Source organism: Falco biarmicus, chromosome 11 (genome assembly GCF_023638135.1).
Source record: "Falco biarmicus isolate bFalBia1 chromosome 11, bFalBia1.pri, whole genome shotgun sequence".
Classification (NCBI taxonomy): Eukaryota; Metazoa; Chordata; class Aves; order Falconiformes; family Falconidae; genus Falco; species Falco biarmicus.
The window spans coordinates 20,339,328-20,361,929 of NC_079298.1; the positions used below are offsets into that span (position 1 = coordinate 20,339,328).

The 22,602-nt window shown below is 45.5% G+C and overlaps 1 protein-coding gene across 1 annotated transcript; it reads left to right on the forward strand.

The window, feature by feature from the left end:
• Positions 1–19,666, forward strand: LRRC8C (leucine rich repeat containing 8 VRAC subunit C). The gene is made up of 3 exons (XM_056356085.1): positions 1–160; positions 14,857–14,998; positions 17,212–19,666. The coding sequence occupies exons 2-3, from the start codon at positions 14,861–14,863 to the stop codon at positions 19,480–19,482; spliced, it is 2,409 nt and encodes an 802-aa protein (XP_056212060.1). The 5' UTR covers positions 1–160; positions 14,857–14,860; the 3' UTR covers positions 19,483–19,666.
• Positions 19,667–22,602: the final 2,936 nt, after the last annotated feature.

Sequence of the window (22,602 nt, forward strand, 5' to 3'; positions counted from 1 at the left end):
CGGAGCGCGGCTGCGGGCGGCCTCGCCTCCCCGCCCCGCCCGGCCCGGCCCGGCCCGGCCCTGCCCGCCGCGCTCAGCCCCGCGCCGCCGCGGCATGATCGCGCTGCCGCCCGGCCGCCGCCGCCCGTGACCCCGCGCCCCCCGCCCGGCCGCGCACCAGGTAGGCGCTGCCGCGCCCGGCCTGCCTCTGCCCGGGCCGCCGCCCGCACCGGGGGCCGGGGCATCGGGGCATCGCCGCGGGGAGGGGGCTGGGGGGCCGCGCGGGGACGGAGCCGCCGCAGCCCAGCGCTGCGCCCCTCTGGGGGGAAGAGGCCCGGCCCGGGCAGCGGCGGCGCCGCTCTGCCCGCCGGCACCATCGGCGGTGCCGCCCCCTCCCTGGGCAGCGCCGCGGGAGCCAAACTTTAACCGCGGTCGCCGGCGCCTGCCCCCCCCCCCCGCCGAGGGGCGCCGGGAAGAGGCCGCGGCAGCCCCCCTGCCCGCCCCCCCATCCCCTGCCGGGCGGGCTCCCCCCGCTGCCGGGCCGCGGCGCTCGGGCGGGCGCGGGGTGCCCCGCGGGGCGGCGGCCTGGATCCAAGCGGGGCTTCCCGGGAGCGGGGTTGGCGCGGGGGGGGGGGGGGGGGGCGCGAACGGCCGCCGTGGAGACGGGCGGCTCCAGGGAAGCCTTTGGTGGTGTTTTCCCCGCAAATTTCCGTGGCGAAGCAGCGCGTGGCCGGGGAGGCTGCGGGCGCGTCGGGCAGCGGGTGCGGGAGCGCGGCCGGTCCCGCCGCGGGGGCTGCGCCGCCTCCCCCTGCCCCGGAGGGTCCCCGCCGCGCTGCCAGCCGCCGCCGTTCGGGGCCCCGTTTTGGAAGAGATTTAAACCCTCCCCGCCAGTCCTGATTTTAAATCGGTTTAAAACCAGCCCTGCCTTGTCGCAGTGTGATGGGCGGTTTTGTTCATTATTCACGAAATGCAGTTTGTCCAGTTCACTGGAAAGAGTTGACCAAGCAAAACGAGAGGCTTATGAAGGCTGCCGAATGTGTCCTGCTAGCATTTCGTTAGGATGGAAACATTTGGAAGTGAGGAATTTTATTGCACAGATAAGGACATGCGTTATGGCTTGCCTTTTTGAATTTTTGTATATATTTTTTTTTACTTTTGGAGTAAGGACTTTCTGTGAGGAAAGGCTCAGTATTAGGAGCAGTGCTGTCTGAAGGCACTGCTGTCTGAAGTCTGAAAGCGTGTGTGATTTTGCTCCCACAGAGCACTGTAGGCTCCAATGATGCTGTAAAAAACTGGACAGGCAGAAAGGTGCTTCGCAAGGTAGTGCAGAAAGAGATGGCAACGTTGGAAATAAATCTCTCCAGTTTAACCAGATATGCACATTCCCCCTCCCCCCTGGTGCATTAGATGTCCTGTAACTTTTCTTTTGGGCATGATGAAAGCAGTGGGGACTCCCCTGGGCTCACTCTTCTCCTGGAAATACCTGTTTGCCACCATGGTGCAGTTCAGTATCGAGAGCCGGGCTGAGCGCGGTTCCGAGCTGATTCCTAATTTTAACCTGGCCTTGGATTCCTGCAGTCTCGCAAGTGCCGGTGCCCAGGGGCTGCCAGCGAGGCACAGCAGCCTGGTGCTGAGCACCTGTGGTTTCTGAATCATTTCCTTTTAGAGTTGCATTCTGAGTTTGCTAAATGTGTGGCAGCCGTGATGCCGTTTTCCTCCAGTCTGAGTACTAACAGGCCCCGCTGGAGGTTTTACCGTAATAAAATTCTGTGGGTTTTTTGTTATTAGTTACTCTTGTAAGCAGTTTTGGAAAGAAACTTTCTGATGGGAAGCCTAAAAGTCTAGCTACTTTGTGTGCCTGGTGTTGGAAAAGGCCAGCGCTGGCTGTCTGTGAAGAGTGAAATCAGACTGCTGAATTCTTCGCACAAGTTCCTTGCCTCGGCGCTTGGTGCTATCTTGCAGTTTAGTTCCTGTACCAGTTCGAGTTGATTTCCTGAGGCAGCCGCATCCCACCTCACCTCGGTATCTGGTTTTTGAGGCTCACAATAAGGGGCTCTAACTGGGAGGGGGGAGGCATCCGGGCTGGGAAATGGAGAGGGTTAAACAATGTTCAGGTGGCCTCAGCGCCAGGGTGACCACACAGTAAGACCCAAAATAAGGAATTGGGTCAGAGAGTGCTGGGAGGAGCAGTTCCCCCGATTGTCCATTGACCTCAGTAGCGACTGGTTGAAGTGGCCTCTATTCATCACCAGAAAGGCACTTCCCAGCCCAAGCCTCTTTCAATGCTGTGGGAAGTAAAAAAAAAAAAAAAAAAAAATTCGATTACTGCCCAAACAATTCACAGTAACAGAAGCTGGAGTTTAATTTTACAGGTTTTTTCCCTTTTTGAGAAAATTTAGTGCGAAGATACTGTCCTCATTGTCACAGAGTTGTGAAGGGAAGGGGAGGGACTAAATGTTAAAGAAAACCCTGAAAATGAAACAATTTACTTCGGGGTGGGGGTAAGAGAGCCCCAAAATACTTCTCTTAAAACCTTACTTAGTAAAGCAAAGAAGCCATTCTCCTTCCAAAATGATTTGTCAGAAGAATGTTAACAAGTGTTGGATTTCACATGCTCAACATAACTTTACTCTCTCCTTCATCCTTCAGCTGTTTGCCCAGGGATTTTGTGCGACAAAACTCTGATGCGGATTCAAGCTATAGTGCAATGACTTGGGGGTTTTGTTTCTAAGATCGCTTTCCCACTAGGAAGGTGCTAGGTTTGATGCACCTTCTCGGGCATGTGCCAGTGTGCCATTTGCTCCATTGCTTTCATTCATCATACAGGGCAGGCACCTCTGTCTTCCCATCCCCAGGCAGGCAAAGCGTCGTAGAGCTGTCTTTAAACCTGACAGAGCCTGGGTCATCTTTCCTGCACTGTATTAATTTTACATTTTAGTGCCTGACACAAGCAGCTAATCAGACACACCATAAACTTTACAACTATATTATCCAGAGAGCTGTAGGCTTGGACCAGGATGGGTTTTTTCGGCATTTTTTTCCAGTATGGAGGTTGTGTGCCCTCTGTTTCCATCGCCAGTGAAGGACTCATTTACAATAGTGTTTGATCAGGTCAGATTTGTAAAACATAGCATGGTACCATGCATGTGCTTTGCACATTTTCCATTTGTTTGGGAGACTCCTGCATTAAGATACAGTGCATGTTTTTGCTTGGGTTTAAAGTAAACCGAAGGGCTCTGCTGAAGTGCAGAATGGCACTGTTCTCCATGGAAAGCTGCTAACGCTGCTGTCACAGCAAGCATACAAAGTTCCACTAATTTGAACTAGCATATGTGAAAGCATTTGGTCCTGTAGAGCAGCATTGAAAATCCATTCCTCTCTTTGTCGAAATAAACTTTAACTTTTCCATTGACTTTCAGGTGAGCAACATCCAGCCTTTTATATCAACTTCAGATCCTGGCCTAAACAACGATCTGCTGAAAATGGAGACGCTAGCTCATGTCTCCCTTCAGTGGCAAGAGCACATAGTGATTTGGTATTGATGGGAACCCAGAATTAAACAAACCAGCAATAAGACTGCTGAAGTGCTGAGAACATTTCCAATTTTATTTACTCATCACTGAAAGCAATGTGGGAGCTTGGATTAATCGATTGCTCTGGAGCGTACAGTGAAGCAGAGCACAGATCAAGCCCTGCCCTCAGCATGCAGTGGTGTAAGATCCTGATGCACGTGTGGTTTACAGCAGAATGCTACAGCTCAGAAGCGCAGGTTGCTGTCAGAAAGCAGGTTTGGTGTTCTAAGCGAGCACCGTTAGAGATCCCATTTTCCAGTCCATGTGAATGCTTGATGAGCTGTCTCAGGGGTGAGATAGTTTTCGTGGGTGTTCACAGACAATATTGTCAGATAAGCCCTTTCTGAAGTGTAGTGTGATTAAAACCAGTATTTGCTCTTTGCCATCATTTACTCATGACAACATAATTTGAAAGACCTGCACACCTGCTATAGTGTGGTTGGAAACCCCCCCCCAGCAACTGCTTTGATATCACAAAGTTTAGGCTTGGTGGAAACAGCCTTTATTTCTGTTTTATGATGCAGCAACAGACTTCTTGGTGGGACAAGTTTAGAGCTAATCCCTGTGTGGTGAGCATTGGCTGGACACTGCACTGAGAAAGTTCAATAGAGAATTTAGGCAGATAGCTCTGGTTTTCCACATCTCTGAAGTTACGATCTTTAAAAGTCATCTTACTGTATGAGGATTCTGATTCTGTGCCTGTCCGTGTTTATCTTCAAGCATGTGTAGATCACATCCATTCTGTGTGCTTCCATTTATCTCTGTTAGTCTTTCTTATTCTTTCAGGAGTATGGATGAAACTGTGAGCTTTATTTTTACTGTTGGGGATGTCACAAAAGATGGTTTGAGGGAAGAAAATTCATCAGCTGTGGTTCAGGCTGAGAATACCTGTATGCTTACCCAGGTATTTTGGGATCCGTGTTTTAGGAGACTATCACAAAGTTTAGAAGGCTCTCTTGTGTAGTATGCAAGCAGCAACAGAAAAGATCCTTTATGTGAAAAAGTCTCACAAATTGTGGAAACAGGCATTTCTTTAATGTTTCTGGCTCAATCACTGCATAAAAAGTTTTTCACTAACTTTTCAGATGGTTGAGCTGCTTAAGACTCAGAATGGACCCTTTGTGCTTCCTGTCCCAATTAGGAATTAATTTTTAATTATATCAGCTGAACATTTTTTTTTTTTTATTATGAGCACTTGACTTAGCCTGAGGCCCCTGACTATTCCTTTGACAATGAATGGCACTGGTTTGTGTAATATTGTCTGTCCTATGACATTCTACAGCATTGTTTCTGTCTTCATTACCTGAATACGTTAAATAAGCATTTGTGGAAAATGTGGTGTAACTTTGATTAAAACTTAATGCAAGTTTACTTTTCTCAATCATCTAGACATGTTTTCAGGAGTACTAATATACATACCACTTATTGGATAGTTTCTTGCTCAGTGCTTTGGTTTGCTGTTAAAGGTTTTCGCTCACATTAAGAACATTTTGCAGCTCTGGAAAGAGGGTCGGCAGCTTGAGTGATAGCCCTGATAAAGTAAGAATGTTACTCCCAGAGCTAAAAAATGGTAAGTATTGCCTTTGAAGTAGTCTTTGACATGGAAATGTGTAGAGTGTACTTTTCTTTAGGTTTGGACAAATAGTTCAGCAAAGCCAAATCTCCACACAGGCCCACGTGCTTGGCACAGAAAGAACTCCTGTTGATTTCACTGAGACTTTATCTGCCAGAATCTGGCCCTCAACATTTTTTTTTTAATTCAGTCCAACCAAGTTGAAGTCAAAGCACTGCTGTCAATAGGAAGTCTTCTTGGTGTGTAATACATGAAAAAGTACTATGACTCAATTGAAACAAACAACAAAGTTATTGTCTGGGATCTGTCACCAAGGCAGCACTTACTGTATGTGTAGGTGGAAATTGCAGCACATTTTGAAATGCAGTTCATTAAAGTTACTTCCTCTTTATGTCCTTTTTATCTCCTCTTTCCATCCCTTACATCTCCTCCAAGTTCTGGAATCGGGCCTTTGAGCTTCCACTGTCACAGCAGACGGTACCACCAGCAGAGTGGGGGATTCACTGCCACCTCCGAATCCACCACACTCCCTCCTGGGTGTTGGCAGAGGGGCAGCCGGAACCTAAATGTATGCTGGATGCTTGCAGTGTGGGCCTCAGTAACTGGAGGCGGGGGAGAGAATGGAAAAGGTCTGGGTGTTCAGCAAGTTTCTGGACCTTACACCCTTTTCAGTTTTCTCAAGCAACTGAATCCCCAGTGATTCATTAGAGTCTTGCCCACGGTTGCAGACCTGCACAGCCAGGGCATTGGGGAAGCTCAGTTGTGGCAGTTAGCATGACGGAGGGCATTTTTCCAGTAGCTGGGTTGTGACTCTGCTGGAGTTCAGGTGGCACAGCCTAGCCTTCTCCAGTCAGTGCACCTGGAAATGGCACCCCATTTCTATGCCAAACAGCTGTCAGCAGGGGACAGCCCGGTCGTGGCCAGCCTGCTTTCATCTGCATTGGCAAACCTGTGCAAACTGCATGGGTTGCACATGTTTTATAGAACAATCAAACTGTTGGTGCTGGAATAATGTCTTCTGTGGGCTGATTGTATTTTGTCTTGCTCCCCAGACTCATTAGTACAAACTAATACCAACTGTGGCACGTAATTTTGGTAATGTGTAGTATAAAATAAAACTGACTCCCGTGGCTTCTCAGGGAAGTTTTGACATGCTATTGGTTTAGACTCAACCGTTGCAGAGAACTGGAAAAAGCAGCGTGTTACGATTTTGTAGTGCTGTTCATTCATATTTCCCACCAAAGGTGGTAAAGAAAGTAGATGCCTTTCTGTTTTGCATCTGGAGAAGTGGTGGCATGGTGGGTCAGTGTAGTGTGCCCAAAGCAGGAGCACAGTAAGCCCACGGCCGGGTCCCAGTGGGGACTCCTGACTCACGCTGTTGTTCCTTAAGGCCACGTTTCCTTGCCAGCCTCAGCCCCAAGAAGATGAATTTGTTTGAAAATACAGTAAACACGCGGACTTTTAAAAATAACTGTTTGGATGCAAATGGTTTGTTTTTAATGGCTTTCCTGTTCCTTAACGTGGGATTTATGTTTAAGCGGCAACATCATTTGTTTGTATTTCTTACTTCAGAATGATGGTATTTCTTCCTGTGAAAATCTCCTTTATAGTCAGTGGAACAAAAAGTAACCCATCATGTTTGAAAAAGCAGCAATGTGATGGTTTTTCGGTATACTCCCAAATAGCCAGCATTCAAAGGAGTTTTTCTACTGAATTTAAAATTTATGTTTGTTTGTTTGTTTAATTAAATTTTATATTACATGAAATGCTAATGTATGTAAGGCCTAGCAGGGAAATGTCTCCTGAAATGCCTCAAATACAGGGAGAAATTGGTAGCAGAGGTATTATTGTATGTTACATGGGAGCTGACCAAGCACCTACACTTACCAAAACACTGTACATTTTGGTCAGTGCAAACATATAGCAAGATAATTACCAAACTGCATGTCAGAGTAGTTCAGATGTTATTTCACTGTGTGTATAATGTGTGTGAGAATACACAGATAAGGATGGAACATTAACATCTTGGGAATTAGGAGTTGCTAATTCCAGCCCTTATCATCTTATTTCCCCTAAATCTAATCTCAGTTTTCCAGACTTGGTGCGTTGTCCCTGGGTCCACTTTTAGTCCTCTCTTGTTTATGTGATGAAGTGAAGCAGGTTTGTTATCTGTGATCTGTGGTGCCAGCATGGGCAGTGCCAGGAGCTGAAGATGAAGTGTTCAGCTGCTGAGAGCAAGGGACGTATGCAAAACCACAGTTTGCAAAGATTTATGAATTAGCCAGCTGTGGGCAGCTGTTCACGCTGCAGTAAAAACCGTGTCCTCAATACACAGGGAACATTTTGGGGCATGGGAGGGTCTGGAAGCTTTAAAATAAAAAGACTGCAGGTTTGTTGTTTCCCTGAGCTTGTTTGTGGAAATTATTTGAACAATTGCTGGCTAGATCTTAATTTAAATTTTGCTTTAGATTAGGCAGGGTTTCCCGTACTGTCATTTTGGGAACTCAATCCCACACAAAAATACAAATTTAGCGAAGTTATAATCACCAGAAAATATGACTGATGATGGTAGTACCAAGCCATTTTTGTGCCAGGCTGAGCCTGTCAGCCCCGGCTAGAGGAAGGAGACTGTGGCCCTAAGCTCTGGGGCTCTGCATAGACCAGTGATTTTGCTTAAATTGGGTACTTAAGAATACGTCATGATGAACCTAGCCGCAAAACTCCCTTGTCCCTGCTTATTTTACTGTCTCAGTGTGCAGTTCCCAGTCAGGTAAAATAAGAATGCCAAATTCTGCTTTTTGGTGCAACCTCGGGCACTGTGCTGAGAAGCGCTTTAGCTTAACATCAGCTCCTGGCCCAAGGTGGCTGAGGCCAGACAGCACAGAACCACCTGAAAAGCAACTTCATGGTATTTATGCAGAGGTACAAATGTTTATGACCAAGGACAGTGGGCTGTGGTGTTCAGGGCATGCAGTGCCATGTCCTGTGTAAAGCAGAAGCCCCTGGAGCACAGCCCCTGCTCAGGCAGCCTGCAGCACTCAGGCTCTGCTGAGTCCCTGCTACCCGATCATAGGCTTGTTGTGTGTTAAATGTGTGTTGTGCCTTGTTCCTTTAATGAAGATTAATATGCAATAAATTATGCATGGGAACCAACCCAGAGACCTACTTGCAGCACTATTCCCAAAAGGCATTTCATAATTTATCCTAGCACATGCAGTATGTTTAAAACGGCCAGGAGGGCGGGTTTTGCCTAGCCCAGCACTTTCTCCTTTCGGTACATCTCTGATGTGAAAGACCAAGCAGTCCCAGCCTGAGTTGTCTCTTGAGGACATCTCAGCCTTGACCCTTCCTGGTGTACTCAAGCTGGGCTGTGGTGGTGGCCCTGCGGCCACCAGCCCAAGGCCCCTCGTGCCAATGGGGAAGCTCCTTCCCTGCGGGGCGGGTCAGGGCCATGTCCATAGCATCTGGGACTTGCTTGGACTCTGCGCCGCTCTCAGGAAGTTGTGGTGGCCCTACATCCAGGGAGAGTTGGTGCAATGTCAAGGAAATGTGGTTAAATGTCAGCTGGCTAATCACGTATACATCTCTTCTGATCAGCTTAAGAAATCTCACCAGCTTTTTATGCTTCCCGGTTGTAAACATCACTATTTCTGCAGTGTTGTCTCTCGCATCCTGCTGTGTGCCTCCTCCTTTTTCCCTCTGGTGGGTTATTCATACCCTGTCCCTACTGAACCAATAAATCCTGGATGTTAATTGCCTGCCCGGAACCCAGGGCCCCCGCTTCTGCTGTGCAGCTGTGGTTATTCCCCTAAAACAGGCAAGTGATTGCTTCAGCGCATGGCAACATTATTGAGTAACCACTGCTGGAAGGGTAAAGTAACAGAGGGCTTGACTTCTGGTGCATAACACCTGTAGCTTGGCAAAGGCAGCTCTGGCAAGTCCTGGCCTCCCGCTTACAGCCCACGCAGCAGCGCCGCCGCTGTCTTTCTGTTGCATGAGGGCTGGCAAAGCGTGGGGACAGGCCTTTGGGCTTTGCCTGGCCAGAGGCTGTAGCTGGGGCATGGGCTGGCCGCTGGCGGCAGGCGATGCCGAGCGTTGCCTGTGTAAGGCACAGGCCGGCGGCGGCATTCCCAACCACGCGGCACAGGCGGCCTGGCGGCCATCTTGCCTGGGCGGTGGGAGCTGCGGGGGGCCTGCCTCGCTGGGCTGTGCGTGCTAGCGGGCCTGCCGCCGGTGAGGTAAAGGGAGGGCCTCCCAGTTATCCCTTCCTGTGTCACTCAGCGTGCTGCTTTTTAAGGACTGTGTCTCTACGAGCAGTGCCTTGACAGCCGAGGTGGGGCAGAGCGGGAGCGGCGCAGCAGTTCTCACCCGTGGCAGAGCGCTCCCCGGCAGTGAGCCCTCCGGCTCTGCTGAGGGCTCGTGTCCACCTGCGCCGTTATGCTCCATAAAATGAAGTTACTCCGTGAGAATCTGCTTAAAAATAGCAGCCATCACCTAGCAATAGCTGGAGCGTGGGACCTGGAAGCTGCTAGAAGCCAAAAGCAGTTTTGTTCAGGGTTGTACCAGGGCGGCACTTCTCTGAGTATTAATATGTTTTTTCTTCGTAAAGCCTCTCTCAAGATGCAAGATGAATGCAGCTTGATGAGGGGGTGTATCACGCACACCTCAGACAGGTTGAGTATATAAACTTGAGTGTCCCCATGTGTTTGCCCGTCTGGCACGGTGGGCCCTGCCTCTGACGGGGGTCCCTCACGCTGCTCGCGAGGCTGTCACAGAGGTTCGGTGGGCACGAAGCCGCAGGGAGCAGCGCGCAGTGCCCGCCTGCGGTGCATCGGGCTGAGGCTTTGCTGGCGCTGTCTGACAGCTGGCACCGTGGCAGTGCTGTGCCGTGGCTGGGGAGGCCCAGTCCGTTGGGTTGCTGTCACTGGTGGAGGTAGGGTAGCTACAGCTATGGCTGGAAACTGCTCATCAGCGTCTCTGCGCCCGTTTGCACAGACAGACGCCCTGCTGGCACCTGGCCCCGAGGGCACCAGTGCCCCAAAGGTGGTCCCACAGCACAGAAACCCCCCGGGTTGCCTGCCCCAGCATCCTCTGAGTCACCAGTGGGCAGAAGTTAATTAATTTTCTTTATATCCTGCAGTGCATATCACACGGATTGCCCAATTTGTAAAATGTACTCATTTTTCTCTTTAGCCACACTGGCAAGAGCCATCATTACTTCCGAACTATCCCCACCACTTTCCTTTGTTTCCTCTGCTGAAGGCCGATTGCAGAGAAGCTGGCTTGCTCCATGGTGTGGCCATTTCACAGTCATCCTTTGGTTAGATCTCTTCATTTATTAAGTCTAATTTGTTTCCAATACTTTTTTCTCTGACTTGGATCTGTTTATTCTCCTTAGCTCTTTTAGGTCACATTAAGTTGTCATGTCTTGCGCCTAATCACCTGTGCATTAGCCGATTCCTGTAGTTAGTTTTTCTGCTGGAGGAAATATCATACCTTCGTTGTACCTGGATTCCAGTGTTTAATCTTACTATCACGTATTCATTTTAACTCATCAAGATTTCTGCATTTCCTAGAAATTTTGAAATAATAATAAAAATCCCCACTAATTTCTCTCCTTTCACTTTTGGGGGGGGTTGTTTGTGCGTTTGCTTTTTATTTAATTTGGCAAATCCTCAGCTCTTTTCTGCAGCACTGCTTAACAGCCTGTACAACTTTTTTTTAATCCAAGTTCCTTTTTTATTTCCTTCTGGTAGCTGAATACCAGATGATTTATCTCATGTACGGTTTTCATTTCTCTAGAGACTGAGGTTTATTAGAAATGCAAGAGAGAAAAACAAGAGCAAGTTCTGATTTTAATTGAAAAAATTATCCAGTGTTTAGAATTCAGTGTTTCCTAAAGTAGGTTAGAATAGCATTTAACGTAAGTCAGACCCCACATTTCAGCTACGATGTATTGTGCCATTAAATAGTATTTTGCATGTGAGTGAACTGAAATTAGTAATACTGTCTTAGTTTTCACCAGCTCAAATGTTCAACTCCTTTTCTTCTATCTCTTTGTTATAAGAAGAGATAAAAATCTGCAGTAGATGTTGTGCTGTCCCAGAGATTGCTGTGATTTGGGCTGCAGTGTGACTTTTTAGCATCCCTGTTAGGATTTGTTTAAATTCCTGATTGACTGAATCACTTTATTTTGTACAGATCTGGTTTGTGCATGGCTATGGGTCTAGCAGTGGTTCGGCTTTAGATTAACAGTGGGGAAGAGCCGGACTCTGGCCACAGCCAGGAGAGGGGTTTCAGGATTGCTCTGAGCCACATGGACCTGCTCTATCTTTTCGGAGGCATCAGAGCCACTGCTGATAGATGTCCTTTCAGTCACTGGACAGGCCAGGATGGGAAAGAAGCTAGAGGGAAGAGGGAGACAAATAAAAAGTGATTTTGTGTCATTCTGTTCTGTGTGCACATACCAGAAGCACTGGTAAGCCTAGGCTTCTCTGCGCTGCTTTCCAGCATTTTTTCTTTATTGCTAGTGCAGCAAGGGGAGAAGCTATAGGGTTTCTCCAGAGGATGCTGGAAAACGGTTATCCCACTTCTTCACGTCCAATCTCTATTTAAAGCTTCTTGTGAATGTCTTTTTTCCTGAAGTTAAAAAATACTGTCTGTTGTTAGACGTTGTTGGTTTATTTACCATTATTATGTACGGTACTATTGCCATCATTCAGTAATGTTTGTCTTCTTTTTTTGACAATGAAGAAAACCATAAAGGGCAGACGGATTTTTATGTCTGGCATTGGGCTGCAGATCTTGTGCGCTCAGAGATGGGTTCCCTAGCATGGCTCACAGAGGCTCTCTGTATGCAGAAGCAGGTCTCCCTCTGCTTGGCCCATTAACCAGGGTAACAGTATGTGCACTCTGCTAATGAGGAGTCTCACTAGGCAAACAGCAGCCTCTAAAGGGAACAAGGGATCAGAGCAGCGTGTATTTGTGGTGCCAGAAACTGTCTGCCTTCATCTAAATTCCCCACACATCACTTAGAAGAAATAAAGCAAGTATATAATACAACAAAGACCCCCTAAAAATACAGAGTGAAACCTATCAAATGCAACAGCCAAATTAATTTTTGGTCTTGAAAGCTGTCCCTGCACAGTAATTTGGAAGATAGTTTCCAGTTCCATCTGCTGTCAGACACTGCCCCTGTTTCAGTACTGCTGACTTGCAACGCCATGGCTCAGATCCACAGAGTTGCTTCAGCATCTATCTGGCAAGGGTTGGGTCTCCGCATGTTTTGGTGCGTGTGAACATTAATGTTTTCTCAAGAGTCTGCACTGTAGGAAACATGATTCTGTCTTGCCTAACACTCAAATTGTCTATGCTTTTGGAAAGACCTTACAAACAGCACCTCCAGAGGCTGTGGCATCACAATATGGAAAAGCACTCATAAGCCATTATTAAGGGAGGGTGAGGTGGGTGGATGGGATAAAATGTTGTGATTCTAAAGCAATCTGTTGATGCGTGTCCTCCGGTGTACCGATGGCAGTCGAGTCAGCTAACTGGCCTCAAAACCTGAGCTGACAGTGGCATATGTGTTACAGAGCTTTGAGCAGGAGTGTTGCGTGGCATCTGAGTAGCTAACAATTGTATTAGTGTATCCTTTAAGAATTTTCTGTGTTTTTCAATGCTTGATAGAAAAATTATTTTTTAAAGCTTACCACCAGCTATTGCCAGTCGCCTGCGTTTGATGTGGAAATAAAAAAGAGAAGGGTAATTCCTTACCAATGGATGTGAAATGCATGCAGATATGGAAGAGGCATCAGCGCGAGGTGTTCTTCAGCTCAGGCTCTGCTGGGAGCTGCCATTGCAGGGTTTTCTCTCCCCGGCTTCAGCTGGGCATGTACTTAAAGCTGCATGGGGCACCTCTAATTTATGAGGTCTGTTTTTTCCATCAGTATTTCCAAAATAAAAGTGAAAGGCAACAAAGGTTTGTCCCAGCGCTGTCCCAGCTGTTCTCTGCTGTAGAAGTATGTCTTCCCTGGTAGGTCTGCTGAGCATTTGCAAGACAGGAACACAAAAATCAGAACTGCCGCTCCTGGCTGCCTGCAGTGTGATAACGAATGCTGCATTCCCTTGCCACCACTCTAGCAAGTCAGGCCTGGTGGCATGGATGCTGCCGAGCTTCCGACCTGGTTGGATGGAGTCAGGCATGCATTGCCATCGTTTTCACTGTTGGCCTATTAATTTGCAAGTGCTGTAGAGGACAACGTGCCTTTCTCTTGGGGATTGCCAGCCGTGTGAGAGGTATGTGTGATTTCATCTGGCATCGTAGCATGCACCCAGGGAACAGCTTTTGGAAGGACAAGAGGCTGAGAGAGAGATTCCTCTGCCTGGCCAAGTAGTGCTTAAAGCAACAGAGAAGGGTTGCGAGAGGGGAGCAGGGAACAAGGGGTAAGACGTTTTTACGCTGCTCACTCAGAAAGCTGCAAAGTCCCAGCCTAGCTACTAACCCAAGTTCATTTACAGATGTCACCTTGTGCCTTTGGAGACTGCAGTACCTCCCGAGGGTCAGTTGGGCAAGCAGACACACGGCAGTCCCTGAGAAGGTGCCAAAGTGAGCGTCTTTCCACACGGGTATGCCCAGTGTAGTGGGAGTCAGTTATAAATTCTTGGGATGGCTGTATGCTTGTGATGAATTGCAGCCATTAGGGCCTGAATCCTTCCCTGCTGGATCCCCGGCTCTGAATGAGCTGAATCCCTTAAGTCCCTGGGCAGCGTATCAGCAAGTGTGTGCTCATTGCTAAGCCTGCGCACGGTTGGATGGCACCAAACCCACACTGATGGGTCCCAGCATATAGATTATTAGATTATGGATTTCCAGTACTACTGTGATATGAAGTGATTGTGGTGAGCATTTTGGATGTTAGTTAAAGGACAAAGTTTGTGAATGCCCTTGGGAGTATTTTTATTACATTCCCATGCAAATTTATCTTTCCATCATAACTTACTGGGAAGTTTCAGTGCTGGTTTGATCTCAGGGATTCAGTTACACAATGTGCCGTAGGCTTTAAAATCAGTTTCTTTGCCTGTACATGCTCATGTATTAGCTGATTTTTCAGAGGAGGTAGTGATGTAAGCCTAGACATCTGAGGTGAAGATAAAGCCCTTGATCTGCCTGTAGTTTGGGTTAGCTAAAGCACTTTAGCAACTTGCACTCAAAACATGGTGGATTTAAAACTGGGTGAGTATGCACACAAATATTTCAAAGCATCCCTGAAACCACTATGAATAAAACGGAAAGATATGAAATGATAGCTGAAAGGGCCTGTGAAATCTGAGCACAGGGTAAGTGTTTTAGCCAGACCTTTGAGATCAAGGCTAAGGTGTGTAAAGCTGAATGTATCTACAGAACGGTCTGGTTTTTCAAGGATTCAGAAGGCCTCGTTGACCCATCAGATACAGGTGGAGTCAATGCAGAGAGGGATTTACCTGCCTGAATGGATGGCACCCCAGTCCTGCCCTCCCTTCCTCACCGGAGCTGCAGGAGGGCAGCACCAGCATCCGTGTTCTGAGGTGGCGTGTCAGAGGGACCACCTGGGTGATAGCTGGGAACTTTTATGCCACATCCTGGGAGTTTCATTTCCAGAGCAGTTTTTTTTCAAACCTCACGGAAGTACTTGCTCACACAGACTGAGAGGTGTGGGCTGCAGGAAACTGAGCACTGGCCTTGCTCTTTTGTAGGACGATGATTCCCGTGACCGAATTTCGCCAGTTCTCGGAGCAGCAGCCGGCGTTCAGAGTGCTGAAGCCCTGGTGGGATGTGTTCACGGACTATCTCTCTGTTGCCATGCTGATGATCGGTGTGTTTGGGTGCACATTACAGGTAAATCAAACGGGATGGAAGCGAGGCGGGTGCTCTCGGGGTTGCTGAAAGAGGACCACAATCCGGAAGGTCCTTAGAAGGATGATGTCACATCTTGTTTTATCTCTTGGGTTCACCATGAACAAAGCAAAAATTCACTGGTCCCAGGATTAAAGCTGTTTAGGTAGCAACATCAAATAACACAGACCAGACTTAGCAGCTGTAAATCAGCAGAGTTGCGCTAGAGTCGATGGAGCCGTGCCAGCTAAGATAAGAGCTGTTGGTTTGGCTTGTGCCTGGATGCCTGTTTTCACCACAGTTTGGCATAACAAAGCAGACAATCAACTTCAGTTCTTATTTATTACCATTCTTCTGTTGAAAAGATTGAAAAATGTAGTTTTGTAATTTCTGTTTTTCTTTATTTGGCAGATGTTAATATTATTTCTCTTGTTATGCTTCAAAGAGATTTGAAATGAATGCGCTTATTTTAATAACACCACCCACAACTAATATTATGCCTCTTCCATTCCAAAGCATCTCTGAGGATGCTGACACATAAACAATTGACGTTACTATCAATTGCTGTTAGTTAGATTTTGCTAAAGAGGCAAAAGCTGAAAAGAAGTGGAAAGTACTGTTTGGGACAGACTCCACAAAACCAAAAAGTTATAGTACTAGTTCAAACGTGGATCTCACGTTTCTTGGCATGACTTGGAAATGGAGCTAAAGGGACATACTGATAGAGCTCTTATTTCAGGGGAATTTGCTCACTTACATGGTCCAAGATTTTTACATAATATATCCCAAATTTCATGTGAAATCAACGGTAGTTTTGCCTGTATTCTCTGTTCTCAAGTATTTTCAGTTGAAAGGGTACAATGTCTATGTTGAAAAATCTCTTTAATAGGGCTGAATTTTGCATTAGTAGCTAAGTGTTTGCTTAGGCATGCAAAGTAGAACATCTGTTATTTTTCAGTTTACCTGCTTGATTGGGTGAAGCACACTGGAAAATAATGTGTGGAAACACTGCAAAGAATAGGCGATTTTATTTCTTTTATTTCTTTTTTATTCCAACTTACTACCAAAGGTATGAATTCAGGGTGTAAGTAAGGATGTGTATCTGAATAGCGTTTACAGACAAAGACAAAAACTGCAGGAGTTTTTGATGTGTCAACAGTTGTGGCACTGATATTGTTCAAAACACACGTGGTCTTATCTCAGCATCTCCCTGCACCAGGGTGGATCATCAAGGAGGATCTGATTTTGGTAGCTCTTGTTGCGTACCCTGTATTCAGTGCTTTCAACAACCATGACGTCAAAGAGTACATCTACACTACACACACATTCTTGGTTAGGGATAATCGCAGTTAGTCATTCAGGGCAAATAACAGAGCTCCTTGGTTTATCACATAGATTAGAATTTAAAATTCAGACTTACGGGGACCCTTGCAGTGAACTCGAACTATTATTTCAAGTTAAACCAAAGGTGATTGGTCCCTAAAGGCACTCTGACCTCAGTTTTTCAACATGGATGGCCACCCCAAATTAAGAAAGTTGGGGTTTTTTGCATTGTAGAGAGACTCAAGGACAGAAGGGCAGAGCTACTTTTCCCCGAGGTATGTGGTATGAGGACTTTTGTGTGTATGTATGAGAAACTGAATAAAAATTACATTGATGCGCACACACAGAGAGATGCTGGCAATTCTCTATTATCTCTATCTGTCTTTATTATTACTGAAGATTAATAATGTCCCAGCATAGATATGCCCACGTTAGCTCTTTGTCAGCCATTTTTGGTGTGATAAGATAGCACCGTGTGAGCATACAGCCACATGAATGCAGTTATGCTGCTTTCAAGCCTAAGCTATCTCTGAATATTGTGTGGCCAGGGTGGATACCCCTGGCAAGAACAGTCTGTTTCTGGGGAGAGCAGTGCAGGAGATCCCTGATCTTTTCTGGAAGCATTACCCACACTTTTCCTTTTTCTGGATTATCTCAATGCCCTCTTACTCAAAGTATGGAAAACTAACCACAGATGAAAAGGGGTGACCTAGTTCTTGGCATATAGAACAAGTGTCTTGTCAGGAATAATAATAATAAAAATAATAATAACAATAGCGCAGGCTATGGGGAGGAACGCCTGGCAGCTGGAGGAGCTCCAAGGACAGCTACCCATTGGTACTGCCACCTTTGTTTGTACATCAGTTTGAGAGGTATCTTTTTGTGTGTTTCAGGTCATGCAAGACAAGATAATATGCCTTCCAAAGCGCATACAGCCTTGCCAGAACCAATCTAATAGTTCAAATGTGTTTAACACAATCCCAGATACAACCCCCCTTCCTCCACCTAAGCCATCCACCCCTCCAGCTACAGTTGAAATGAAAGGACTGAAGACTGATTTGGACCTTCAGCAATACAGCTTTATAAATCAGGTGTGCTACGAACGTGCTCTGCACTGGTATGCCAAGTACTTCCCTTACCTTGTCCTTATACACACACTGGTCTTCATGCTGTGTAGTAACTTTTGGTTCAAATTCCCTGGATCGAGCTCCAAAATCGAACACTTCATTTCAATACTCGGGAAATGCTTTGATTCTCCCTGGACAACAAGAGCCTTATCTGAAGTGTCAGGGGAAGACTCTGAAGAGAAGGATAACAGGAAGAACAACATAAACAAGTCTAATACTATCCAGCCAAGCACTGAGGGCACTTTGGTCAAGTCACAGTCTTTAAAATCAATTCCTGAGAAGTTGGTTGTGGATAAGGGAACACCTGGGGCATTAGATAAGAAAGAAGGTGAACAGGCCAAAGCACTCTTTGAAAAGGTGAAGAAATTCAGACTGCATGTTGAGGAGGGTGATATTCTTTATGTCATGTATGTTCGCCAGACTGTACTTAAGGTAATTAAATTCCTGATTATTATTGCTTACAACACAGCACTTGTCTCAGAAGTCAATTTTACAGTAGTCTGTAATGTTGATATTGAAGATATGACAGGATATAAGAATTTCTGCTGTAATCACACAATGGCACATCTGTTCTCTAAACTTTCTTACTGCTACCTGTGCTTTGTAAGCATCTACGGCCTCACATGCCTTTATACACTATACTGGTTGTTCTACCGTTCGCTGAAAGAATATTCTTTTGAATATGTTCGGCAAGAGACGGGAATTGACGATATCCCGGATGTCAAGAATGACTTTGCTTTTATGCTTCATATGATTGATCAGTATGATCCTCTCTATTCCAAGCGGTTTGCTGTCTTCCTATCTGAAGTCAGTGAAAATAAGCTGAAACAGCTGAACCTGAACAACGAGTGGACTGCCGATAAACTGCGACAGAGGCTGCAGACGAACTCCCATAGCCATTTGGAGCTACAGCTCTTCATGCTTTCTGGACTACCAGACACAGTTTTTGAAATTACTGAGCTGCAGTCATTAAAGCTTGAAATAATTAATAATGTAATGATACCAGCAACCATTGCACAGTTGGACAATCTCCAGGAACTCTCATTGCACCAGTGTTCTGTGAAGATCCACAGCGCTGCCTTGGCATTTCTGAAAGAGAATCTCAAGATCTTGAGCGTTAAGTTTGATGACATCAGAGAACTTCCACACTGGATGTATGGCCTCAGAAATTTGGAAGAGCTCTATTTAATTGGCTCCCTAAGTCACGATATTTCCAAAAACATTACACTGGAGTCTTTTCGGGAACTTAAAAGCCTTAAAGTTCTTTACATAAAAAGTAATTTGTCCAAAATCCCACAATCTGCTGTCGATGTTTCAAGTCACCTGCAAAAATTGTGCGTCCATAACGATGGCACTAAGTTAGTGATGCTCAACAATCTGAAGAAGATGGTCAACCTGACACAGCTGGAATTAGTTCATTGTGATTTAGAGCGCATACCTCATGCAGTTTTCAGCCTTCTCAGTCTTCAGGAATTGGATCTAAAGGAAAACAACCTCAAATCCATCGAAGAAATAGTAAGTTTTCAACATCTGCGAAAACTGACAATCCTAAAGCTCTGGTACAACAGTATAACATACATCCCAGAGCATATAAAGAAACTCACGAGTCTCGAGCGGCTTTCCTTCAGCCATAACAAAATAGAGGTTCTTCCGTCCCACCTATTCCTATGCAACAAAATCAGATATTTGGATTTGTCTTACAATGACATTCGCTTTATCCCACCTGAAATAGGAGTTCTGCAGAGTTTACAGTACTTTTCCATTACTTGCAACAAAGTGGAGAGTGTGCCAGATGAACTATACTTTTGCAAAAAACTTAAAACTCTGAAAATTGGGAAAAATAACTTGTCAGTCCTTTCACCTAAAATTGGTAATTTGGTATTCCTCTCCTATTTGGATATTAAAGGCAATCACTTTGAAATCCTCCCACCTGAGCTCGGAGAATGCAGAGCTCTGAAGCGGACTGGTTTCACTGTAGAGGACACCTTGTTTGAAACGTTGCCTTCTGATGTCAGGGAGCAAATGAAAGCTGAATAACTAACTTCCTCTTGCTCAGTTTTACAGAAATAACGCTTCTACCAAATACGCTGTAGAAAGTGCATACTCCAAATATGCGTTTAGTTTGTCATGATTTTTTTCATTTTCAAACAAATCCTTTCTGTACAAACACATTTGGAGTAAGGAGTACATATATTTTTAAATAAAATTGCCTCGTATTTTTTCACTGTTTTAAGATATTTTTTAAGTTTGTTTTGCCCTGGAACAAGGGTGTCTGTAACTTAATTTTTACTGGTAAAAGTAAATGGGTTTATCTGCTGATTTTTTTTTTTCCCTTTGCCTAATTCCGACAGGGGAACTGGGTTTAAGCTGTATGCTTTGGGTTGTATAATTTTTAATAGAGGATTATATTGTCTTCCTTGTTATTGTTGATCCCTTAGGACATGGTCTTCAACGGGTGGTGCTGCAGGTGTTGAATGCCTTGTTTCGTCTTTTCTTCACTGGCAGTAGAAGGTGTTCAGCATCTAACAAGATGAAATCTGGGTTGACCATCCTTTTTTATTTATGACGTGGTTTCCTTAGATGGTCAAAGCAAGTAGAAGGGTCTTTTATGTATTTATACTGGTCTGAGGGAGCATGCAGAACTCCTTCACCGCCTTTTGGCAAGTTCAGTCTAGCTGTCCGTTCGCACACCGCGCCGAGCAGGAGGCACTGACTGAGATTTCCTCTCTGGTGCAGGAAGGGTAAGGTCACAGTTCACAGACAAGTCCGGACCAAAGTGACTCATTTTGAAGATTTTCCAAACAGTGCAAAGGGATGCGGCTGCCTGTTTCCTGCTAACTTGAATGGAAGGGGTGCAATGAACTCACTGTGTTGGAAACATCAACCCAGCGAGATGAAACACTATCTTGAAAATTCCCCATCCTCTGCTAAACACCCCATCTTGCAAGGGAGAAAGTGCCCTCTGCCCTCCTCAGTTCACTTCCCCGTGGGGATGCCTGGCACCCTGCAGGAATGGGATCCAGAAAAAGTGCAATCGTGTTTAGTTTGTAAAGCTCCTGACAAGGAAATAGCATCTAATACACTCCTTAATTGAGCTTGAGTATCTTATAACCGAGCTCAGCACAGGAACATTGGCAGATTTACAAAACTGAGATTAAAAATGAATACATTAACTTCTCAAAAGTCTCAACTTATCAGGAGACAGTGATGAAGACTATTTTTTCATCTCCCTGCTAGTTATTAAATTGTGACTCATACAATTGGAAGTTTGCTTTTTAAAATAACGTAGTAATCTGTAACAATGGTGCATCAGGTTGGGAACTTTATCCTCTGAAGCCATGTTCAGTTGTTTATTTAATCCAGCCATTTGCTTTCTTTCAGGCAAGTTTGGCAGGTATATGGTAACTCACGTGCTGCTCACAAGCTTATTTAAGCTAATCAAAAGTAACCCTATGATAGTAAAATATTTTGCTAGGAGGAGGTCTCTTCATCCTATCCAACAACACGTATGTGAGTCAGATGCAGGCACTGGATAAACGCTTTGCAAGAATATCTAGGAATAAGTACTTCTTTCTCTAGGAGGCGATGCTGTTCATAAATTGCAGAGGTTGAGTTGCTGATTGTTTAAAGTTATGTAAAATAATTGATGATTGTCAGGTTGGTTGCTCTTAAATGTTTTCTAACTGCCATTGTGTGTCTTGAGCTACAGTTAATCTGAGTTCTCGAGCTTGGTACAAAAGCATATTGTTGTTTTAAGAGTCTGACTTATAGAGGTGGGGAGACGAACGAAAATGAGCATTTCCTCATTAATCCAGGGTGTGCTATTCAATCTGGTATGCAGGCTTGCCACAGTGCAAAGTCAGACTTATTTTTTGCGCTTGACTATGTTCTGGAGAAGATCCATGTGATTAATCAAAAATGGGTCAGGCATGAAAGAATCAAAGCAAGCTTTTTTAAAGGGGTTTGATTTAGTTCTATTAAAGACTTGTGACTGATGTAGCTATTGCGAGGGCTACGCTTACTCATGTACAGAATGCACTTATTGGAAGAGCTTGGCAGTATATATCTTCTAAATGTATTTCACTTTGATGTAACGTGAGGGAGAGAAAAGTTTCATTGCTCATATTAGCCTAATTATGTAAACCAAAGTGCTGTTGTCCCTGATGAATGTAAACTGTTTAAAATGTCCAAGTAATCGGTGGAGCTGTATAGTTCTCTTATTTAGATTTGAAATATGGGATTACATTTAAAGTTTTTTAAAAAGATCTTTATATTCCTAGATGTAGCATTTTAAATCCCTAATTTATTTTGTGTCTGATGTTGTTAAATGTATAGTATGTCGTCTATTTTCTGAATGGAAGTTATGCACACCTCATAACTGAAGGTTGGAGACTTGTTCTACACCATTTTTGTAAATACGTCACTTAGGGGATGTGGGGGGATTGTTTGTTACCAATTATACTTACACCAGTGCAACCCCTCATGTGGACACAGTTACATGAGTATAAAGTGCCTTGTGCTGGCATATCTTTATTCACTTTGATAGGAATAAACTATACCGGTCTAAGCACTTTCACACTAACAACTGTATCTTTTCCAAGGATTTGATCTGCTGAGACAGCTTCCTCAATCTGACAGCTCACTGCCACCAGAAAGGGACAGTTCCCTCCTCCTCCCGTGCTCCCTATCCCTGCCAACACGTGCCAGCTGCTTCTCTTGTACCTTTACTGGTCTGATCCCTCCACAGGACAAATCAACTTTTTAAGCCAGCAGAAAACTAAGCCAGTTTAAAAAAAGGACAAATTTTCTGCTGGATCAGTTCTCCAAAGGATCGGATGCACAGTAGGGTGGAAGTAGCGAGGGGACAGGACTCTGCAGCCCGATCCCCGCAAGGAAAAGGAGGGACAAGTCACTCTGGAGGTGCTGAGCTGCTAGGTCAGTTCAGCATCTTGCCGAGCCACGTGCTTGGAGAGCTGTGCTGTTTTATCTGTAGCGGGGTTGGGTGGCATGGATTTTGTGGGTACACAACCCTCAGGCTCGCAGTGAATGGTAAATTATCACATTACTGTTAATTGCTTAAATTTAATGAAACAAACTCAGGTAGCTGCACTGTTGACTTTTGTAAACTTCTTACTGTCTAGTCTGTGGGATGTATTT

What these genes read in the sequence shown, in the direction of transcription:
- LRRC8C (XM_056356085.1), top strand. Translation starts at nt 14,861, where the DNA reads ATGATTCCCGTGACCGAATTTCGCCAGTTCTCGGAGCAGCAGCCGGCG. An exon ending in TGTTTGGGTGCACATTACAG is followed by an intron (nt 14,999 to 17,211) that starts GTAAATCAAACG and finishes TGTGTGTTTCAG; the next exon opens with GTCATGCAAGACAAGATAAT.